This window comes from Capra hircus, chromosome 4 (assembly GCF_001704415.2).
Source record: "Capra hircus breed San Clemente chromosome 4, ASM170441v1, whole genome shotgun sequence".
In the NCBI taxonomy this organism is placed as follows: domain Eukaryota; kingdom Metazoa; phylum Chordata; class Mammalia; order Artiodactyla; family Bovidae; genus Capra; species Capra hircus.
Window position 1 is genome coordinate 22,327,487 of NC_030811.1, and position 19,580 is coordinate 22,347,066.

The 19,580-nt window shown below is 42.5% G+C and overlaps 1 protein-coding gene across 1 annotated transcript in view; it reads right to left on the bottom strand.

The window, feature by feature from the left end:
- Positions 1–19,580, bottom strand: part of LRGUK (leucine rich repeats and guanylate kinase domain containing) — a 103,109-nt gene that overhangs the window by 40,613 nt on the left and 42,916 nt on the right. Inside the window, exons 11-12 of the mRNA XM_005679484.1 lie at positions 13,778–13,897; positions 3,385–3,481 (exon numbers count right to left, since the gene is read on the bottom strand). Of these exons, the coding sequence (XP_005679541.1) occupies positions 3,385–3,481; positions 13,778–13,897 (217 nt within the window). The remainder of the gene's footprint in view (positions 1–3,384; positions 3,482–13,777; positions 13,898–19,580) is intronic.

The following is a 19,580-nucleotide window of genomic DNA, read 5'->3' on the forward strand; positions in this document are numbered from 1 at the left end:
AAAAAACAGACCCCTCTTGCTTTTCCTCATAAACACAGCTTTTTACTGGAACTGCCCCAAATGTATTCAGCAGCATTGTTGTGTGCCCTCTAGACATTTGAGGTGTAAATACTGCCTTCTTGTTATATTCTGGAAGCTCCTCCTGAAACTGTAGTCATGTGTAAAAAAGAAAGAAAGAAAAAAGAACTAGAAACATTTCTCAAAATTGTCTTGACTTTTCTTTGATGATATGATATTTACTAAACCACAAGGTGGAGGCTGATGACAACAGAAGGAAGGAAAATGCGAACATCCTTGGCCGCTAGGACTCTTTTGATACATGATTTTGAAATAAATAATGAAGTGAAAACACCTAAGGCTGAGCCCCACCCACCGAAGCCCAGCAACAGCCAGCACCATCGTTACAAACAGTAGCAGTCTGGGGGTCTCTGATGCTACCCTGTGCCTCCTGGCCTGGAGGTTCTGGAGATCCGTGGGGTTTGGGGGAGAGCTACCTGTCGGGGGGTGGTGTTGGAAGGCCATGAAACATAGGGTGTCCCTCATGTAGGATGGGTCTCTGGGGCATGTGTCTGGTGTGGGCAATGAGAAAAATCCATACCCCCCCCATAGTCAAATGGAATTTATGTTATATATTCTACAAGTTAAAGACTCAACAATAAATATCCTTAATACTTTGCCCGCTCAGTGTCATTCTGTGTTCTTTGCAACAAACACAATGACTCCTTTCCTTTTAATATCTATCTATCTATCTATCTATATACACAGATAAACAGATACCTGAATCTCTTGTCAGGCATGACTTATTTTATCTTGTTTACTGTGACTCATCCTGTTTTTTTATAGCATGTATTTGAATCACTTTCCAGATGTATCCTATGAGTTTGCTTACTTGTGTGTACAAGGGCACACAAGTGGATGCAAAAAACATGTTTTGGAAGAAGGTAGGGTTGGGAGAAATCTTGCATTGTACTTGTGTACATAAAACAAGCCTTGTTCAACTGATCTGTTAACAGCTGAGATGAGTGGTCCCCTAGCTTCTGGAGAGGTATACTCCTGGCATGGCTTCCGGCCTGTGGATTTCTTCATGCATAGCAATAATCTTATCTCAGACACCTCCAGATCTGTGGTCTTATTTCCACCAGGGAAAAAGAGGCTCTGCAGGTGAGTGACTGTGTGTATGGCCTTAAGAAGGGTTCACGTGTCTGTGGGCACACGGAGAGATGATCTGTGTTTTGGGGGGTGTGGAATGTATATTGAAGTGTGTGCTCGTCTACATGTACCCATCAGAGTGGGGAAGCGTGACTGTCCACAGCAGGTGTGCAGGGGTGGGGTGTGCCAGGGCTGTCTGTTAAGGGGGACTGTGACTTGGAAGGGGACAGGCTGGCTGGGGAGTGTTCCGTAGAGGGGTTCTGTGTGCAGAGGCTGAGTGTGTGGGTGTGACTGGTGCAGCTGACAAGGTGTCGTGAGTTTCTCCTCTCTAGGTTTGTCTCTCTTCACGAAACAGCCTCAAGCTCCCTTTAAAGAGAAGATCTTAACTACAAAATTCAAGTTAAAGATGATGATATCACAGTGAAGTCATGCATGTTAGCCCAGGCAGTAAAAGTGAGCGCTTTTCCCGTACACAAGAACTTTCATAGTGAGAGTAAAACTGGAAGACTAAATACAGCACAGACGTATGGTGATCCCTTAGACTAGGGACTGCTGGACTTACTTGATTACAGACAAGGTAAGGTCTGAAACATCAGGGGAGCCCGCGGGGCACTGAGATCAGTGGAACTAAATCAAGAGAAAAATGCCCCAGACTCCACCATGAGAAATTAACAGCAGTGCGGGGAACTCGTTGTCTTTCAACCCAAAGAGTCCTAAGAGAATGCTTCTTACTAATCAAGATAACTCCTCAGATTTCTATTATGGCTTTTAGAAATAGAAAGTCTCAGCGTACCCTTGGTACATTAAACCGAACTTCTAAAATATAGCCCTAGGAGAGAAAATCATAAAGAATTTCCACGATGTTCTTCTGAAAAGATTAGAGAGAAAATGGCCGAGGGACCACAGGGCTTTCTCACTTGGCTTCTCTGTGAATGCAAGAGAAAATATGTACCATGTATAAAGCTGGTCGTTCACAATTAAACTCAGAGTAACTGCAGAGTCTATGCTTCCATGCTCCACAATTGCCTGCACTGAGGTGTAAGCTCAGGTCTGTTATCTGAGGATGGGGCAGAGAAAGGACAGATGAAGGAGCAGGGGGCAGAAAGGAGGGAGCCTCTGCCAGTAAGAGCATCACTGGTTGGATGGTAATCTTTCAAAAGCAGAAACAGAGGTTAGTCCTTAATCCTGCCCTTCACTAGGCTTCAGGGGTGGAAAAAAAAAAAATCGGTGTAGGATTAATTTAGTGATAGAAAGAAGTGATGATAAGATAAACAAAATTAAGGCCCATGCCTGAAAAGAGAATAAAAAGGCTTACAGATTTATCAGTAGTGATGAAGATATGAGATACTCTTTAACTGAAATCATGGATGGATAATGTATTGACATTAGCAATATACCTTTGACAGATAAAACACACTACGGTTGTGAGGATTCCCTTTGATGCAAAGGGCCAAGAAAGAACAAATAAATTATTTTTAAGGAAATGAACTCAGAGACAAGGTTGTTGTGAATTACTACCGATGACTAGATGATCAGGGTTTCAGGGGGTAAAGCCTTAAATTGAATAAAACTGCCCAGAGCTTCTATGAAAGGGACCAGAGCAGGGTAGTGACCCTCACCCAGGAAAGCCACAGATCTCAAAGGAATGAAGAATCTTCTCTGATCTAATGTCGAGGGCTTCCAACTGTGTTAGTGACCTGCCTGCCGGCTCTCTGGGACTGAGGACTTCTCACACAGTGATGTTTCAGGGGAAGGTTAAGGCTGTGTATGCGTCCAGGGCAGACCAACTGGCTGTAGTGGTGTGTAGGGTCACAACAATTAGAAAGCACCAAAGACAGCAAACAGAGGGAGTGGTCTGTGGACAGAACATGCCAACTCCCTGGAAGTGCTCAATTCATAAGTTAGCTGCGTAACATCAGTTCTGTGGGAGTCAATTATCTTGAGTAAAATCTGATCATAAATAGCAGCACCTGACAAACACAGATCTCAAGAATTTTTCACGGTGCTCTTTCTTCCATTTTCTTAAAACATCTCTTTATTCGGTTTCACTGGAAATTTACAGCATTTTCTCCAAGATCATAAAGCAATGTGTGAATGATGATATATCAAAGGTATTAAAAACACAACTCAATGAGAACACATCCATGTAATTGTTCTCTTTTTTATCATGCTTTTCTAATACTTCTACCAGAGACCATGTATTTCTTGTGCATTACACATAAAGAGCATTCTTACCATGTTTTGCATTTCATCAAAAACTTCTTGAGAGATAAAATGATAATCAACCCGATCTCCTTCTCCAAAGTAAGGCGGTCTGGTTGTGTGACAGGCCCTGAAAACAGAAAGTAGATAACTCCTGTCTCTTTCTATTACTTTGAAATTCAAAATGGAAAAGGTTTGGCATAAAGTATGTTTTAAAAAATTAAAATGGATCCACAAATCATAAAGTAACATAGCCTTGAAAACCCTGATGTTTGGCAGTGTTAGACACATCCACTTGCTATACTGTATAGTGAAGTGAGTGGAGTCACTCAGTCGTGTCCGACTCTGCAACCCCATGGACTGTAGCCTATCAGGCTCCTCCGTCCATGGGATTTTCCAGGCAAGAGTGCTGGAGTGGATTGCCATTGCCTTCTCTAGGAGACCTTCCCCACCCAGGGATCTGAACCCGGGCCTCCCGCATTGCAGGCGGACGCCTTACCATCTGAGCCACCAGGGAAGCCATGCTGGATAGAGATTATACAAATTCTGGACTCAGTTCAGATGGGTCACTCAGTTGTATCTGACTCTTTGCGACCCCATGGACTGCAGCACGCCAGGCCTCCCTGTCCATCACCAGCTCCCGGAGCTCACTCAAACTCATGTCCATTGAGTTGGTAATAACATCCAACCATCTCATCCTCTGTTTTCCCCTTCTCCTCCTAGCCTCAATCTTTCCCAGCATCAGGGTCTTTTCAGATGAGTCAGTTCTTCGCATCAGATGGCCAAAGTGTTGGAGTTTCAGCTTCAACATCAGTCCTTCCAATGAACACCCAGGACTGATCTCCTTTAGGATGGACTGGTTGGATCTCCTTGCAGTCCAAGGGACTCTCAAGAGTCTTCTCCAACACCACAGTTTAAAAGCATCAATTCTTCAGCACTTAGCTTTCTTTATAGTCCAACTCTCACATCCACACATGACTCCTGGAAAAACCATAGCCTTGACTAGACAGATCTTTGTTGGCAAAGTAATGTCTCTGCTTTTTAATATGCTGTCTAGGTTGGTCATAACTTTCCTTCCAAGGAGTAAGCGTCTTTCAATTTCATGGCTGCAGTCACCATGTGCAGTGATTTTAGAGCCCCCCCAAAATTTAGTGTTGGATTATCAACACTAAGTTTTCACTTACTGTTCTTTATCACCTTCTGAGTCATGACCTCTGATATCACATCATCAAACTTTAAGAAATAAAACAATATTTATCACCCATACACTCTTCACCCAAATGTTTTCATACTCTCCCTGGTCTATGGCTATTTTCTGGAACGCTCCCTACCCCATTCCTCTATCTGGTTAGCCCACTTGTCTTCAGGACTCAGTTTAAGTGTCAGTCTCAAAAGGCCTTTCTGGACCCTCTGTGGCTGGGTTATGCACCTCTTCTTTATCCTCCTGTAGTCTCAATGCCTGCCGCCAACTCCTCCCCCGCCCCCTTGTTCAAGACCCCATCTCCTCCATTGCTGGAGGGTGGAGACCAGCTTGTTCCTCATTCCTGCCACACTCATCAATCTATATGAATTTCTGGAGAGAATCCATGATTCCAACACTGTATGGAATTCTCAGCTCAACCAGAGAGGGCTTTTCTGCCCGCTGTCTGAAATAGCATCCCCACAGCTTCCCTGATGGCTCAGATGGTAAAGAATCCACCTACAATGCAGGAGACCCAGGTTTGATCTCGGGGTTGGGAGGATCCCCTGAAGAAAATGGAAAATGGCAACCCGCTCTAGTATTCTTGCCTGGAGAATTTCATGAACAGAGAGGAGACTGGCGGGCTAGAGTCCATGAGTCTCAAAGAGTCAGACACGACTGAGCACACACATGCATGCAACCCAGCTCACCACACCCCAATTACTCTGTTACTCCTTCTCTTTTCTCTTTTTTCCCCAGGAGGATGTATGAATCATACAGAGAGCACGTTATGTTCCTAAAAACTTTTAAAATTAATTTTAAAAATTTTCTGCCATACCACAATGTGAATCACCCATAAGTATACATATGCCCCTCCTTCTTGAGCCTCCCTCCTACCTCTCCCCATCCCACCCCTCTAGGTAGTCAGAGGGCACTGGGTTTGAGCTCTCTGTGTCATACAGCAAATTCCCACTAGCTAGCTGCTTTACATATGGTAATGTATGTGTTCAACGCTGTTCTCTCAGTTCATCCCAGCCTCTCCGCCCCCCCACTGTATCCACAGGTCTGTTTTCCATGTCTGCATCTCTATTCCTGCCCTGCAAAGAGGTTCATCCTTACCATTTTTCTAGATTCCACATACATGCATCAATATACGATATTTGTTTTTCTCTTTCTGACGTACCTCATTTTGTCTAACAGGCTCTAGGTTCATCCACCTCACTAGAACTACTCAAATGCATTCCTTTCTATGGCTGAGTAATATTCTATTGTGTATATGTACCACAACTTCTTTATCCATCTGCTGAAGGACACCTAGGCTGTTTCCATGTCCTAGCTATTGTAAACAGGGAGCACTTTATCTCGTTCATCTTATCTGCCACTGCGTTCACAGTGCCTGGCCCATAGTAGGCATTTACCAAATATCTGTAACATGAATGAATTAATCAAACATGTGAAGTGGACAGTAGCTGTGATAAGCTCCATTTTAAGATGACTATAAAAATGACTTGCCCAGGGACTTCCCTGGTGGTTCATTGGTTAAGACTTGGGAATTTTCACTGCACAGGGCTCAGGCTTGATCCCTGGTTGGGTAACTAAGATCCCACATGACAGGTGGCATGTCCCCACCACCAGAAAAAATAAATAAATAAAGACCAGTCCAAGGCCACAAAGCAGGCCAATACTGGTCCCGGAACTAAACTGTGACTCCCAACTAGCTCAGGACTGTTTTGATTTCAGACATGCTGACTTCCCAATGCTAAGTTCTGGGAATGCAAACTGATTTTTAGATTATCCTATGGCTTTAAAACAGGAGATGCAAATAGCTAGACAAATGACATGCTATTTCATTGACTCCTCACAAAAAGATATGAGGTAGGTATTATTGCCATTACCATTACCACTGTTATTACCTCATTACTACTGTTCTCATTTTACAGATGATGAAATTGAGACACAGCAGTGAAGTAACATGACTCAGTAACAACCACAGGATGACACCGAAGTCAAGTCCTTTTAGGATCACACTAAGAGGCAAGAATACACAGAAGAACTGTACAGAAAAGATCTTCATGACCCAGATAATCATGATGGAATGTGAAGTCAAGTGGGCCTTAAGGAGCATCACTGCAAACAAAGCTAGTGGCGGTGATGGAATTCCAGTTGAGCTATTTCAAATCCTAAAAGATGGTGCTGTGAAAGCGCTGCACTCAATATGTCAGAAAATTTGGAAAACTCAGCAGTGGCCACAGGACTAGAAAAGGTCAGTTTTCATTTCAATCCCAAAGTAAGGAAATGCCAAAGAATGCTCAAACTACTGCACTATTGCACTCATCTCACATGCTAGTAAAGTAATGCTCAAAATTCTGCAAGCCAGACTTCAGCAATACGTGAACCGTGAACTCCCTGATGTTCAAGCTGGTTTTAGAAAAGGCAGAGGAACCAGAGATCAAATTGCCAACATCCGATGGATCATGGAAAAAGCAAGAGAGTTCCAGAAAAACATCTATTTCTGCTTTCTTGAATATGCCAAAGCCTTTGACTGTGTGGATCACAATAAACTGTGGAAAAATCTGAAAGAGATGGGAATACCAGACCCCCTGACCTGCCTCTTGAGAAACCTATATGCAGGTCAGGAAGCAACAGTTAGAACTGGACAATGGAACAACACACTGGTTCCAAATAGGAAAAGGAGTACATCAAGGCTGTATATTGTCACCCTGCTTATTTAACTTCTATGCAGAGTACATCATGAGAAACGCTGGGCTGGAAGAAGCACAAGCTGGAATCAAGATTGCCAGGAGAAACATCAATAACCTCAGATATGCAGATGACACCACCCTTATGGCAGAAAGTGAAGAACTAAAGAGCCTCTTGATGAAAGTGAAAGAGGAGAGTGAAAAAGTTGCTTTAAAACTCAACATTCAGAAAACGAAGATCATGGCATCTGGTCCCATCACTTCATGGCAAACAGATGGGGAAACAGTGGACACAGTAGCTGACTTTATTTTTCTGGGCTCCAAAATCACTGCACATGGTGACTGCAGCCATGAAATTAAAAGACACTTACTTCTTGGAAGGAAAGTTATGACCAACCTAGATAGCATATTCAAAAGCAGAGATATTACTTTGCCAACAAAAGTCTGTCTAGTCAAGGCTATGGTTTTTCCTGTGGTCATGTATGGATGTGAGAGTTGGACTATAAAGAAAGCTGAGTGCTGAAAAATTGATGCTTTTGAACTGTGGTGTTGGAGAAGACTCTTGAGAGTCCCTTGGACTGCGAGGAGATCCAACCAGTCCATCCTAAAGGAGATCAGTCCTGGGTGTTCATTGGAAGGACTGATGCTGAAGCTGAAACTCTAATACTTTAGCCATATCATGCGAAGAGCTGACTCATTTGAAAAGACCCTGATGCTGGGAAAGATTGAGGGCAGGAGGAGAAGGAGACGACAGAGGATGAGATGGTTGGATGCTGTCACCGATTCAATGGACATGAATTTGGGTAAACTCCGGGAGTTGGTGATGGACAGGGAGGCCTGGTGTGCTGCAGTTCATGGGGTCACAAAGAGTCGGACATGACTGAGCTACTGAACTGAACTAAGAGCGTAAAGTCACAACCTCAAAATTTTCTCCATTTCAAAGTAAAAAACAAACCAGCTGTTATAATTCATACTATTGTTCCCCTGCCTTATAGCCAAGAACTAACAATAGTATAAATGTAAAGGTTTTAAGATCACACTTAAATTGCACACTCAAGAATGTGCACACATTCTAAGAGAAGACAGGCCAAACACCATGACCTTTGTTGCGCTGTTTGCTTGCACCGACATCTCTTCCCAGCATTTGGCAGGGACCTGAGACCCTCCGTTGGTTGGTGTCCTTGACAGTCAGGACAGATAACTCAGTGTCTTCGCTTTGGGTCCTGCGCACCCTTAGTGCAGCCTTTACACACTGTACTGAATTTGCATTTTCCAACAAAGGAATTGAGTGGCAGGGATTTTCTCAGAATTGCTAAAAGAAAGACAAAGCAAAGAAGCAATCTGAAGCTTCTGGGCAGGTAAATAAAGGGATGGCTTCACTGACATGGAGAATGCAGATGACAGAACCGGCATCCACTGTGGAACTTTCTATTAAGAAGGACCTGAGATGACCGACGGGTTTTTGAATCTGTCATCCAGTTTTCACACAGAGAAATGTTTGTTCTGTAGCATGCTGTCCAAACATGAATATCTTAAAAAGGAAATACTTCATAGTGAAAGCAATGTTCATTAAACTTAGATAAACACGATACCAGATAACGAAATTTGCTTGGGCCATCACCTTTATTATCTTTCCTCTCCCCAGTCTAAACATAATTTCAATTGTAATTTACATTTCTATGAGTTTATTTTTACTAACTAACTTACTAGTTAAATCATGGTAAATTAGTTAAAACCTGGTTTGTGATGGGAGCCATACTCCCTGTTAGTTTCATTTAACAGACAAAAGAGCTGAGTTAGCAATTAACCTCAGACTACAACACTGGTGCTCAAAGTCTAAGGGTGAGTTACACATTCTTAAAGGCCAATTCACTGGCCAGCTGTCATCTAGGATCCTAACAAACCAAGTCCATGGGCTGGGGGAGATGATCAGGACAGAAAGGAATCTGGAAAGCCAGGCCAAATAATGAAATGTCACTACATCCGGGAAGATGTAAGATAAGAAGCAAAGGTGTCTAAGAAGAGCTAGGAGATGGCTGAGGGAGTAGAATTTTTTTCAGTGTGACTCAGAAGTGTGCAGATTTAGAATCTCAATTCTGGACCAGACTGCCTTAAGAAATAATGAACTTGCTACTGCAAATATTTAGGCAGAGCGCATTTTGGCTGTGAGTGCATCCAAATTCAAGCGCATTTATAGAATGCCATATTGTGAGCAAGGGGACTGGGTGTTCACAAATGTCCAGGTATTCCGAGGGTGCTTGGTAGGCATGCCGAATTGGTCCCAATGCCCAACGCAAATGTGTATCAGTAAGTCGCTGGATACAATTTAAGAGATCAGGAACACAGAAGATTCCAGCATATGTGTCTGATGATCAAATTCCAGGAATCCACTACTCAGTCCACTTTCCAGTAACTACATACCACTTTCTAGTTTGTGCCACCAGCACCTGTCACTATATCCTCCCCAGTCTCCTAGTTTCCAGCCTTCCCTCCCCAAACCCTTTCCCAAACTGCCCACAGGGGCCACTTCCTAAAATGCAGCTGTGACCCTGACACTCCTCTGCTTAGAGATCCTTTATGGCCAGACCCCTGACTTCTCCTCTGGTCCCATCTTCTGCCATCTCCCTCCATGCTTCACACTTAGGCAGGCTACAGTGTATAACACTCTCAGTTAATCCAATGTGCCTGTTGTTCTTTCTGCCTGGACTGCATTCCCTGCTCAAATCTCACATCCCATTTACCCCCGATTTCTTCTGTCACAGAGGTTCTTCACTTCCCTCATCATAGCACCCATCAAACTATCTTGTTAGACGGCTTTACTTAACTGAATCTCATATAGGTTGTAAGCTGCCAGGAGGACAAGACCCAGGTCTGCTTGTTTCACAGTTTTATCGCTGGAACAAGGCACATAGATAGTGCTTAAGAAACACTGACTGAAAGCATAAACAAACCATTGTACTGGTCTGCCACATCAGTATAAAGGGGCATTAGATTAGACGGCACTGGGGAGCTATAGCTCATATCATCTCATATAGCTCAAGAGCTATGAGTCTCTGACTTACTGTATTATTATGGAAAAGGTTATAAAAATAAAGATTTCTCTAAGAAGAATAAAGTTTTGCTTTCATGCCTGTTCAGATCACTTTCAAGGCCTTAAATCTGGAAGATGAACAGGCGTGCTGGTATTGTTTTATGTTTCTTTCATTATCCAGCATTCTTCCAGGAAGCTGTTGATCTGTGCAGTAATAGTAAGACTGGAAATAAATGGAGAGACTCAGAAGGCATGGCCTACCTCTAGGCCATGGATGCATACTCAGTTGCTCAGCCATATCTGACTCTTTGTGACTCTGTGGACTGTAGCTTGCCAGGCTTCTCTGTCTATGGGATTTTCCAGGCAAGAATACCAGAGTGGGTTGCCATGCCCTTCTCCAAGGGATCGTTCTGACTCAGGGACTGAACCCGCATCTCCTGCATCGGCAGGCAGATTCTTTATCAGTGAGCCGCCTGGGAAGCCCCATCTCTAGGTCACTTATAACTAATACTGGTAAAGAAAGAACATCCAGCCTATTCCTAAAACCAAGAACAAATAGTAAAATCAGATTCTGAGGCAAGAGAACAATCTCTCAGCCATGCCAATATTTGTTATACCACTGAGATACATTTTTAATATTTATACATCTGGATATGCAACTCAGTATGTGAATATTTCATTGAATGTCATGGTCTTGGGTAAATGCAATTTAAAAAGGAAGACAAAATGCCAGGAGAAAATGAGCTAACTAGGAGGGAAAGAAAAGATCCAAGCAAGCGCTAAAGAAAACGCTCTTGTAAATGTTTACATGTTTCACAGTGAGACTATATTCAAGCCTTTTTTTCCCATTTAATTAAAAATCAATAAAATTTATGTTGGCTGAAGACTAAAATAAAAGAAAATCTAAACAAGAGCAATGGCTTGCCCCTGAGGATGTGCTTTGGTTTTATCATTTGTTTTAATTAGAAAGTTGCCGCATATCATCATAGTACTATCTGACTTTCTTATTGCATGAAATTAGTGGTTTCCTAATATTCTTTATGGTCCAGTGATATCTCTTTGGGCTCCCCAGGTGGCGCTCATAGTAAAACAACTCGCCTGCCAGTGCAGGAGACGTAAGAGATGCGGATCCCTGGATCCCTGGATCCCTGGATCTCTATCCCTGGATCGAGAAGATCCCCTGGAGGTGGGCATGGCAACCCACTCTGGTACTCTTGCCTGGAGAATCCCATGGACAGAGGAGCCTGGAGGGCTACAGGCCAAAGGGTTGCAAAGAGTCGGACACAACTGAAGCGACTTAGCAAGCACGCATGACATGTTCTTTGATCCATGACTTGGTGAAATTCTTAGAATGACCCTCCTATTTACAAGCCCTGACCTCTGCCTCCATGAAGATGCCAATGTATGGTCAGACAAGGCTTTTGAGCCCATGAGGGAGGAGGGAGGGTGGCTGCAGGTCTTTCCACTCAGGTATCTTTCTACTCGCCACTAATCCTATCCAGAGGAGAAAAAGAGCAGTGGCAACAGTACCGTTAGAGGAGCAGGAAGCTAATTTTAGGATTTTTGCTTTGTCATCTTGTGCCTCCAGACAAATTGCATATGATGCTAACTATTTGAGGTCTGAGTTCCCCACCTTCAGAGTCTCTCCATTTATTTCCAAATACATTACAGACATTAAAGCAAGGGCCTCATCAATATTGTTCCCACTGCATCCTCAGGGCCCAAAACATGGGAAGAACTCAATAAATCTTTATAGAAAGAATGGATGGACAAATGAATGAATCTCTTCATCTCTCCATGTACCCATCAGTGGAGGTTGGAAAAAAGCAAACACCTATGCTTCTTAGCACAGTAATTTCCCACTGAATTTTGCATGTAATACCATTAATTAACTCATCCATCCATTCAGACAATCACTTAGTAATTCATTTAATAAATATTTCTCATGCAGTTAGAAGTGCCTGGCCATCTGCTGAACACTGGGAACTTAGTCATGAACAAAGCTGGCATTGGTCCCCACCCTCACTGGGCTTACAGTCGAGCAGGGGAACCAGGCATTAAGTACATCATCAAAAGCATGATGGACAGACATTTGTAACAGTGGAAAAGCAGGATTTAATGAAAATGAACATTGGTGGGGTTGAGGTGGGGGCTATCTAGTGAGAATGTCAAGGCCAACTGGATAAGAACCTTGATGATGACTCAACAGACATCTCCAAGAACACATCTGGCCCTACATGCCTCAGAGAGTAAACCACAAACAAACACGAAGGATGGGCTCTGAATCATTGACAACAGAACTGGTGTCAGACATGTGACAGGACTTTTAAGCAGGAAAGCCTTGGTTCATGCAAGTTACTTCGCTAAAAGGTTCCAGGTTTACACATTAGCACCATAGTCAGGAGATATCTTTTCTGCCCTAATTTGATCATCCATTCACTATGCTCCACTTATCTTTCGAAGCAGGTTCCATACCTCTGTATAAGCATAAAGACACTCTGTACTTTTCAATTCTGATATTAAGTTTTAATTTACTTTTTGTTGCTTCAGGGTGTTTAGAATAGATTAATGAGTAAATTCTTCTATAGTATTTGTTTCCTGGAGTTGTTCAAATGATGGATATAATTTTAGATCTCTAAATAAATGAACCTGTTTAACATAGTGTTTACATTGTTTGAACACGTGTAGCTTAAGGGAAGGAACTTGTCTGTAACAGCATTAGAACATAATTTACATGTCTTTTTCTTGCCATCTTAAGCATCTTTGCAGTCACATTCTCAGCTCACTGAGAAACATCACTAATCTAAAAGTAAGGTCTTTGCTATATGTGAAAAAGGAAAGAGGAAACCAGTTGAAAAGGCCACAGCGATAACTCTAAAACTGAGACATGGAAGCCTTTAAAAAGTCTCTAAGTCCAGCTGATGATTTCCCCGGAAGGTTCTTGTGTTTTGGCTATATCTGGCTATCTTAACTGAGTCATCTGGGAATCACATAGCGAGATATTTGCCCCAGAAAACTGAAAGGGTACTGAATGCTAACCTGAGGGTGAGGAAAAGGAACTCTTTGGCTCTCATTTCTCGTTTCTTCCTTCTGAAATATGCTTCCAAAGAGGAAGACCTGAGCGGAAATAAAGCATGCTGGCAGCGTGCACTCCGACAGCGATGAGGAGAGGCTGTGACTGGAGTGCAGACCCACCCCTAAGCCCCCAAACACAACGTTGTGATCCGCGTGTCACACCACATGGCAACATGAGGCCATACCCCAATACCACGAGGCTTAATTAAAACCACGTGTAGTTCCAAATCTTGGAGCAGGATTTTGGCTGTGGCTGACTGCATCAAAACATTTGGAGGGTTAAAGTAAAAAAAAAAAATTAATAAATACAGTGTATATCACAATGTAATAATCAGCAAAGCAGCTCATAGCCTTCTATGCATGTTTTTTAACTTGCTTAAAATTAATAGCCATTGTGAGTAACAGCCGACATTTTACAGCCTTAGCAGCCAATAAACTCACCCGTATCTGAAGTAAGTGCTGAACTGTCTGCAGAGGCGGTGAGCGAGTTCTCGTTTACCACATGCTTGAGGACCGGCCAATACCAGCATGGGGTACGGGGCATCCAGACTAGGCAGGGTGCTGCAATAAAGGGCAGAGCAGGCACGGGCGTTAATGCATCCGGCGTGGAAAGCTGCCCACGTCGCAGTCATGGTGAATCCGGCTATCTGGCACTTGATATACGCAGACACGGTATGGAAGGATGGTCCTACTTTCCAGAAGCAAGTTGATTACAAAATAGCAAAGAATTTACTTTAACACCATTTTTAGAAGGAAAAACATGGTAGGAGAGATATTCATTTCTGGTTGATGGAGTTTTCCCCCAAGAAATTCAAAATGAAAGAAATAAGACTTGCCCTCTCAGAGGTAAACTTTTTCATATCTTTTTTTTAATAATTACTTTATTTTAATTGGAGGATACTAACTATACAATATTGTGATGGTTTTTGCCATACAGCAACATGAATCAGCCATGGGGTATGCATGTGTTCCCCCATTCTGAACTTCTCCTCCCACCTCCCTTTACACCCTATCCATCTGGGTTGTCCCAGGGCTTTGGGTGCCCTGCTTCATGCATCGAACTTGCACTGGTCATCTTTTCTACATATGGTAATATACATGTTTCAATGCTATTCTCTCAAATCATCCCACCCTCGCCTTCTCCCACTAAGTCCAAAAGTCTCTTCTGTGTCTCCTTTGCTCCCCTCAATGTAGGATCATCGTTACCATCTTTCTAAATTCCATATGTATGCATCAATTTACAGTATTCGTCTTCCTCTTCCTGACTTACTTCACTCTGTATCATAGGCTCCAGTTCTTATCTATTGATTTAGAACACTGATGTGGGGACTTCCCTAGTGGTCCAATGGTTCAGAATCCTCCTTCCAACACAGAGGATGTGGGTTCAGTCCCTATCAGGGAACTAAGATCCCATGTACGATGGGGCAGGTAAGGCTGCACACAACTCGAGAGGCCTACATGCCACAAATACTGAGCCCTCAGGCTCTAGAGCTCAACTGCTTAAACTAGAGAGTGCCTGCGTGCCACAACGGAGACCCAGGGCAGCCAAAATAATAATAATAATAAAGATAAAATGGCAAATTTACTATAAAAAAGAACACATGTGTGCAAAGAAAATAATAATCACTTACATTTACATAAGCAATTACTATGTGCCAAGCACTATTGTAGGCATCTTACCCGCATTACCTCATTTAGATATTGCAGGAAGCTAATGAATTCATTCTCCCCACTTCACACACGAAGAAACTGAAGTACATAGAGGTTAATTAACATGTTCAAAGTAACAGCTAGTAAGTAAGAGCTGGTATATGAATCTAGGCATGGCTTCCCGGTCTAAAAGACCAATTTGGGCTAATTTACATAAAATCTCTTTCAACAGGCAGAGCTGAAGTGTGTGGGTTTCACTCATGACACAAATTCTAGAAATACAGACTAAAATACAATATTTTGAAAACAATATGGCTGAGGTGTAGATTCTATGAAGCACAGGGGCAGCACAGCATAAGTTTTCAATCTCTCTGAACACTCACAGAAAAACAGAAAAACTCGAGAACAGAAGTCCATGGAAAATGTGGATAACAAAACCAGATGAAAAGCCACAAAGCCACAAGACTTTTATGGCACTGGAATCTGTGCAGGAGGAAGGAGGAGGGAGTGATGGGCAGCATTTGAGAACAACAGAACCCCAGAACAACAGGTATCCAGCAAAAAGCAGGCAGGCTGGAACTGTACATGTCCAAAAGCCTACACATGAATGCTCATAAAAGCTGTATTTGCAGTAACCAAACACTGAGATCAGCCCAGATGTCCTTTGAGAGATGGTTGGTTAAACTAATTGTGGTGTATTCAACAAAGAATACTACTCAGCAACACAAAGGAGTGAACCATTGATACATTTAACAGCTTGAATGAATCTCCAGTGAATGAGGCTAAGCAAAAAAAAAAAAGTCAACCCTCAAAGGTTATACATATACTATATGATTCCATTTATATAGGGTCAGGGAAGATGAGAAGGATGGAGGCAGCTGTTGCTATTAAAGGGAAGCAAAGGGATTCACATGACAAAACTCCTGTATCTTGACTGGAAGTATGTTGTGCTCAGTCATCTCCGACTCTTTGCAACCCCATGGACTGTACCCCCTCAGGCTCCTGTGTCCATGGGATTTCCCAGGCAAGAATACTGGAGTGGTTGCCGTTTTCTACTCCAGGGGATCTTCCCAACTCAGGGACTGAACCCACGTGTCTTGCATCTCCTGCCCTGGTAGGCAGATTCTTGACCACTGTGCCACCTGGGAAGTTACCCATTTCTATCTTGACTGGAGTGATGCTCACGTGAATCTACACATGATAAAATTGCACAGAACTAAACGTACACATGAGTCCACGCAAAACTGGTGAAATCCGATAAGGCTGATGGACTGTATCAATGTCAGGTTCCTGGTTTTGATATTCCACTACAGCTAAGCAAGACATTACCACTGAGGGAAACTGGGTGAAAGATATCTAGGCTTTCTCTGTATTATCTCTTACAACTGCATGTGAATCTAAAATTGCCTTGATAATTTTTACGTGATTAAAGAGAAAAAATTTTGAAAGAAGGTGATGAAAATTGAGGATAGGCAAAGAAGATCTACTTCCTAAAGGAGAAAACCAAAACCTACAGAACAGAGCAAATATTACAGACTGTCATTCAGGAAAAAAGCTTCCTGAAAAAATAAACAAAAAACAGTATACAACATACCTGAGAATATCAGCCCAGAACAACTGGGCTAGAAATGCTGTAACAATAATACTAAGGCATAGTCTAGTGAAATAGCTGGACTTTAAAAAGGCAGTGTGTGCTGAACTGTGTCCAGTTATTTGCAACCCCATATACTGTAGCCCCAGAGAAGGCAATGGCACCCCACTCCAGTGTTCCTGCCTGGAGAATCCCAGGGACAGGGGAGCCTGGTGGGCTGCCGTCTATGGGGTCGCACAGAGTCGGACACGACTGAAGCGCCTTAGCAGCAGCAGCAGCATACTGTAGCCCACCAGGCTCCTCTGTCCATGGGATTTTCCCAGGGAAGAATACTGGAGTAGGTTGCCATTTCCTTCTCCTTAAAAAAGGAAGAAGTGGGGGTAATTATTTAGCTAAAAAGAGAACACACGATTTATACAGGAGAGAAAATTAAATTGTCATCACATTTTTGACAGCAATTTTTGCACAAAAAGAAAATGGAGAAGCACTTTTAATATATTCAAGAAAAAAAAAAGTGTGAGTCATGGCTTAAATGATTTTCAAGTGTAAAGAGCAGATAACTGTCCATATTATCAACATGGACAATTTCAAGAGATACTGATTGCACAGCCCTTCCTCAAGAATGTGCTAAAGAACAAGCTTCATACAACTAAAATGACTCACGAGGCATCACTATAAGGGCTGGCGGTGGGCAATAAATATGCAGTTACCCAGAGAACTAAGGCTAAATGACAGCAAAGGAGAAAGTACAGTGTGTGATGGATATATGCTCTGACAATATAAATATAGTGCCACTATTTTTTAAATGGAGTGATTGACACTTATATGAAATATATACAGTAGGCAAATCCATAGAGACAGAAAGTGTATTAGAAGTTACCAGGGGGTGGGGGTAGCAGGAAATGAGGAGTTATTACCTAAGGGCTACAGAGCTTTTGTTCCAGGTGATGAGAAACTTGGAAACAGATGGTGGTGATGGTCGGCACAATACTGTGAATATAATTAAGGCCACTAAACTGTACACTTCCAAGTGGTTAAAATGGCACATTTTATGTTATATATATATATATATATATATATATATATATATATATATTTAACCAAAATAAAAAGCAATGGGGGATGGTTAACAGGAAGAACATCAGCAAAATGGTTTTAATGCTTCAGTAATTATTACTACTGGTATTCTGATACTGTTGTGGTATAGTATGGGACGTTAAAAAAAGAGTAATCGTGGGATGTTCTAATTTCATCTTCTTTAATGTCTTTGGTGAGGGAGAAAAGGAGATACAGATGTAACACAGGTGAAGTTCCGTAAAAGCTCAACTATAGTCTTGAAGCTGAATTGTATCAACTAAGGAGGTATTTTACTATCTATTTATAGATAGAGCTACCTAGATGCAGATTAGATAAACATGAAAGATTAAGTAGACGTAATAGGTAGGTACAAATAGGCAAGATGGATGGATAGATGAATGGATGGATAGATGGATGGACAGAAAAAAGAATCAGTAGATGGATCAATGAATGGAAGGAGGGAAGGAGAGAGGGAGAGAAGGAAATCCATTCCTAGCTTCTGTCCACTAAAACACCTACAAAACAATGACCAACCCAGTGGTCAAGACTGTCTCTAGTGCCCACATTGTGATTGGGAAATACCATTTCTCACTAAAACGAACTAGGGCTTCTTGGAGAAATGGCTGATTTCAGAATTCGGACAAGGCTTGGACAACATCAGTCTGGAGAACCCTGTCATATAAGACAGCAAGAAAGCCATCATTGACTACCAGGCCAGGGTCAAGACAATATGCAAAATCCATTTTCATATTGGGATCCTTACTTCAGTCTCGCCAGGAGAGAGGACAGTGATTCCCTGGTATCACAGCTTACAAGTTCCAAGAGAAAGAGTCAGGGTTTCTTTCCTGGAGGTTGACTGCTGGGGCTGCCAGGGAGCTGTGTCCTGACCCAGGGTGGGAAGGACATGGCATGCCTCCTCCTGCCTCCACGAGCTTTACATCATGAACACTGCTCCATCCCGGGGCATCCAGGGTGGCTTGGCCATTTGCTATTCTCTGACCGCCAGAAATGATCAAGAAATGTGTGTTTATCAGACACTGCTGTAAATTTGCTTGATACATATTGTTATATAAATGTACCCTAAAGCATGAAACAACTAGCAATCTCATAAACTAGGAACAGAAATACAATGAGGACAATAAATGCCCTTCTTTTAAATCAAATGTGCTTTTCCAGATGTATGCAAATAAATGATAAATCATTTCACCTAGAGGGCTACCATAAATACACAAAACCGTCAACGTCTACATGATTAAATTACATGTAAAAAATCATGTCCTGGATGCAAAATAAAACATTTTCTCTCTGTGGGAAACCAACCGGGTGAAGTACAGGAGCAGACCACATGAAGAAGAGAAGCCATTTATAACCCAGAGATTTTACAAGTATTTTTAAAATGCCTTTGGGTACTGATAGAAATTCTGTATTATACTTATAGTGTCAATGGCCATCTGCTTCAACAGAGTGTTTAAAAAGAAATGGAGAAATTGTGGTAAATCTGTCTTCAAACTTAGAGGTGAGGGTCTCTATTCCTGTGTTCAGCCAAGCTGGGTGACTCCTCCCTGTGGGGTTGATTGCAGCTCAGTGCAACCCCTGGAAAGGCTGTTTTGGTTTCCCTTTAGCGAGCAGGGACTCTAGGGACTCTCTAATATAGAAACTGTGGTCACGGTTGCTCTTTGGCAGGGGTTCTAGCATCCACTCACAGCTAAGGAAACACTGTCAGTGGATAGAGACCATCACAGTTCTCTGCTGATGAGACGAGGGTCTGAGGTTCTCTCCTATAGCAGGTATATCGGCAAACTTTTTTTCTTTTTTTATTTCACCATCCTATGTCACAGGCTTCCCTGGTAGTAGCTCAATTGGTAAAGAATCCGCCTGCAGTGCGGGAGACCACAGTTCGATCCCTGGGTCAGGAAGCTCCTCTGG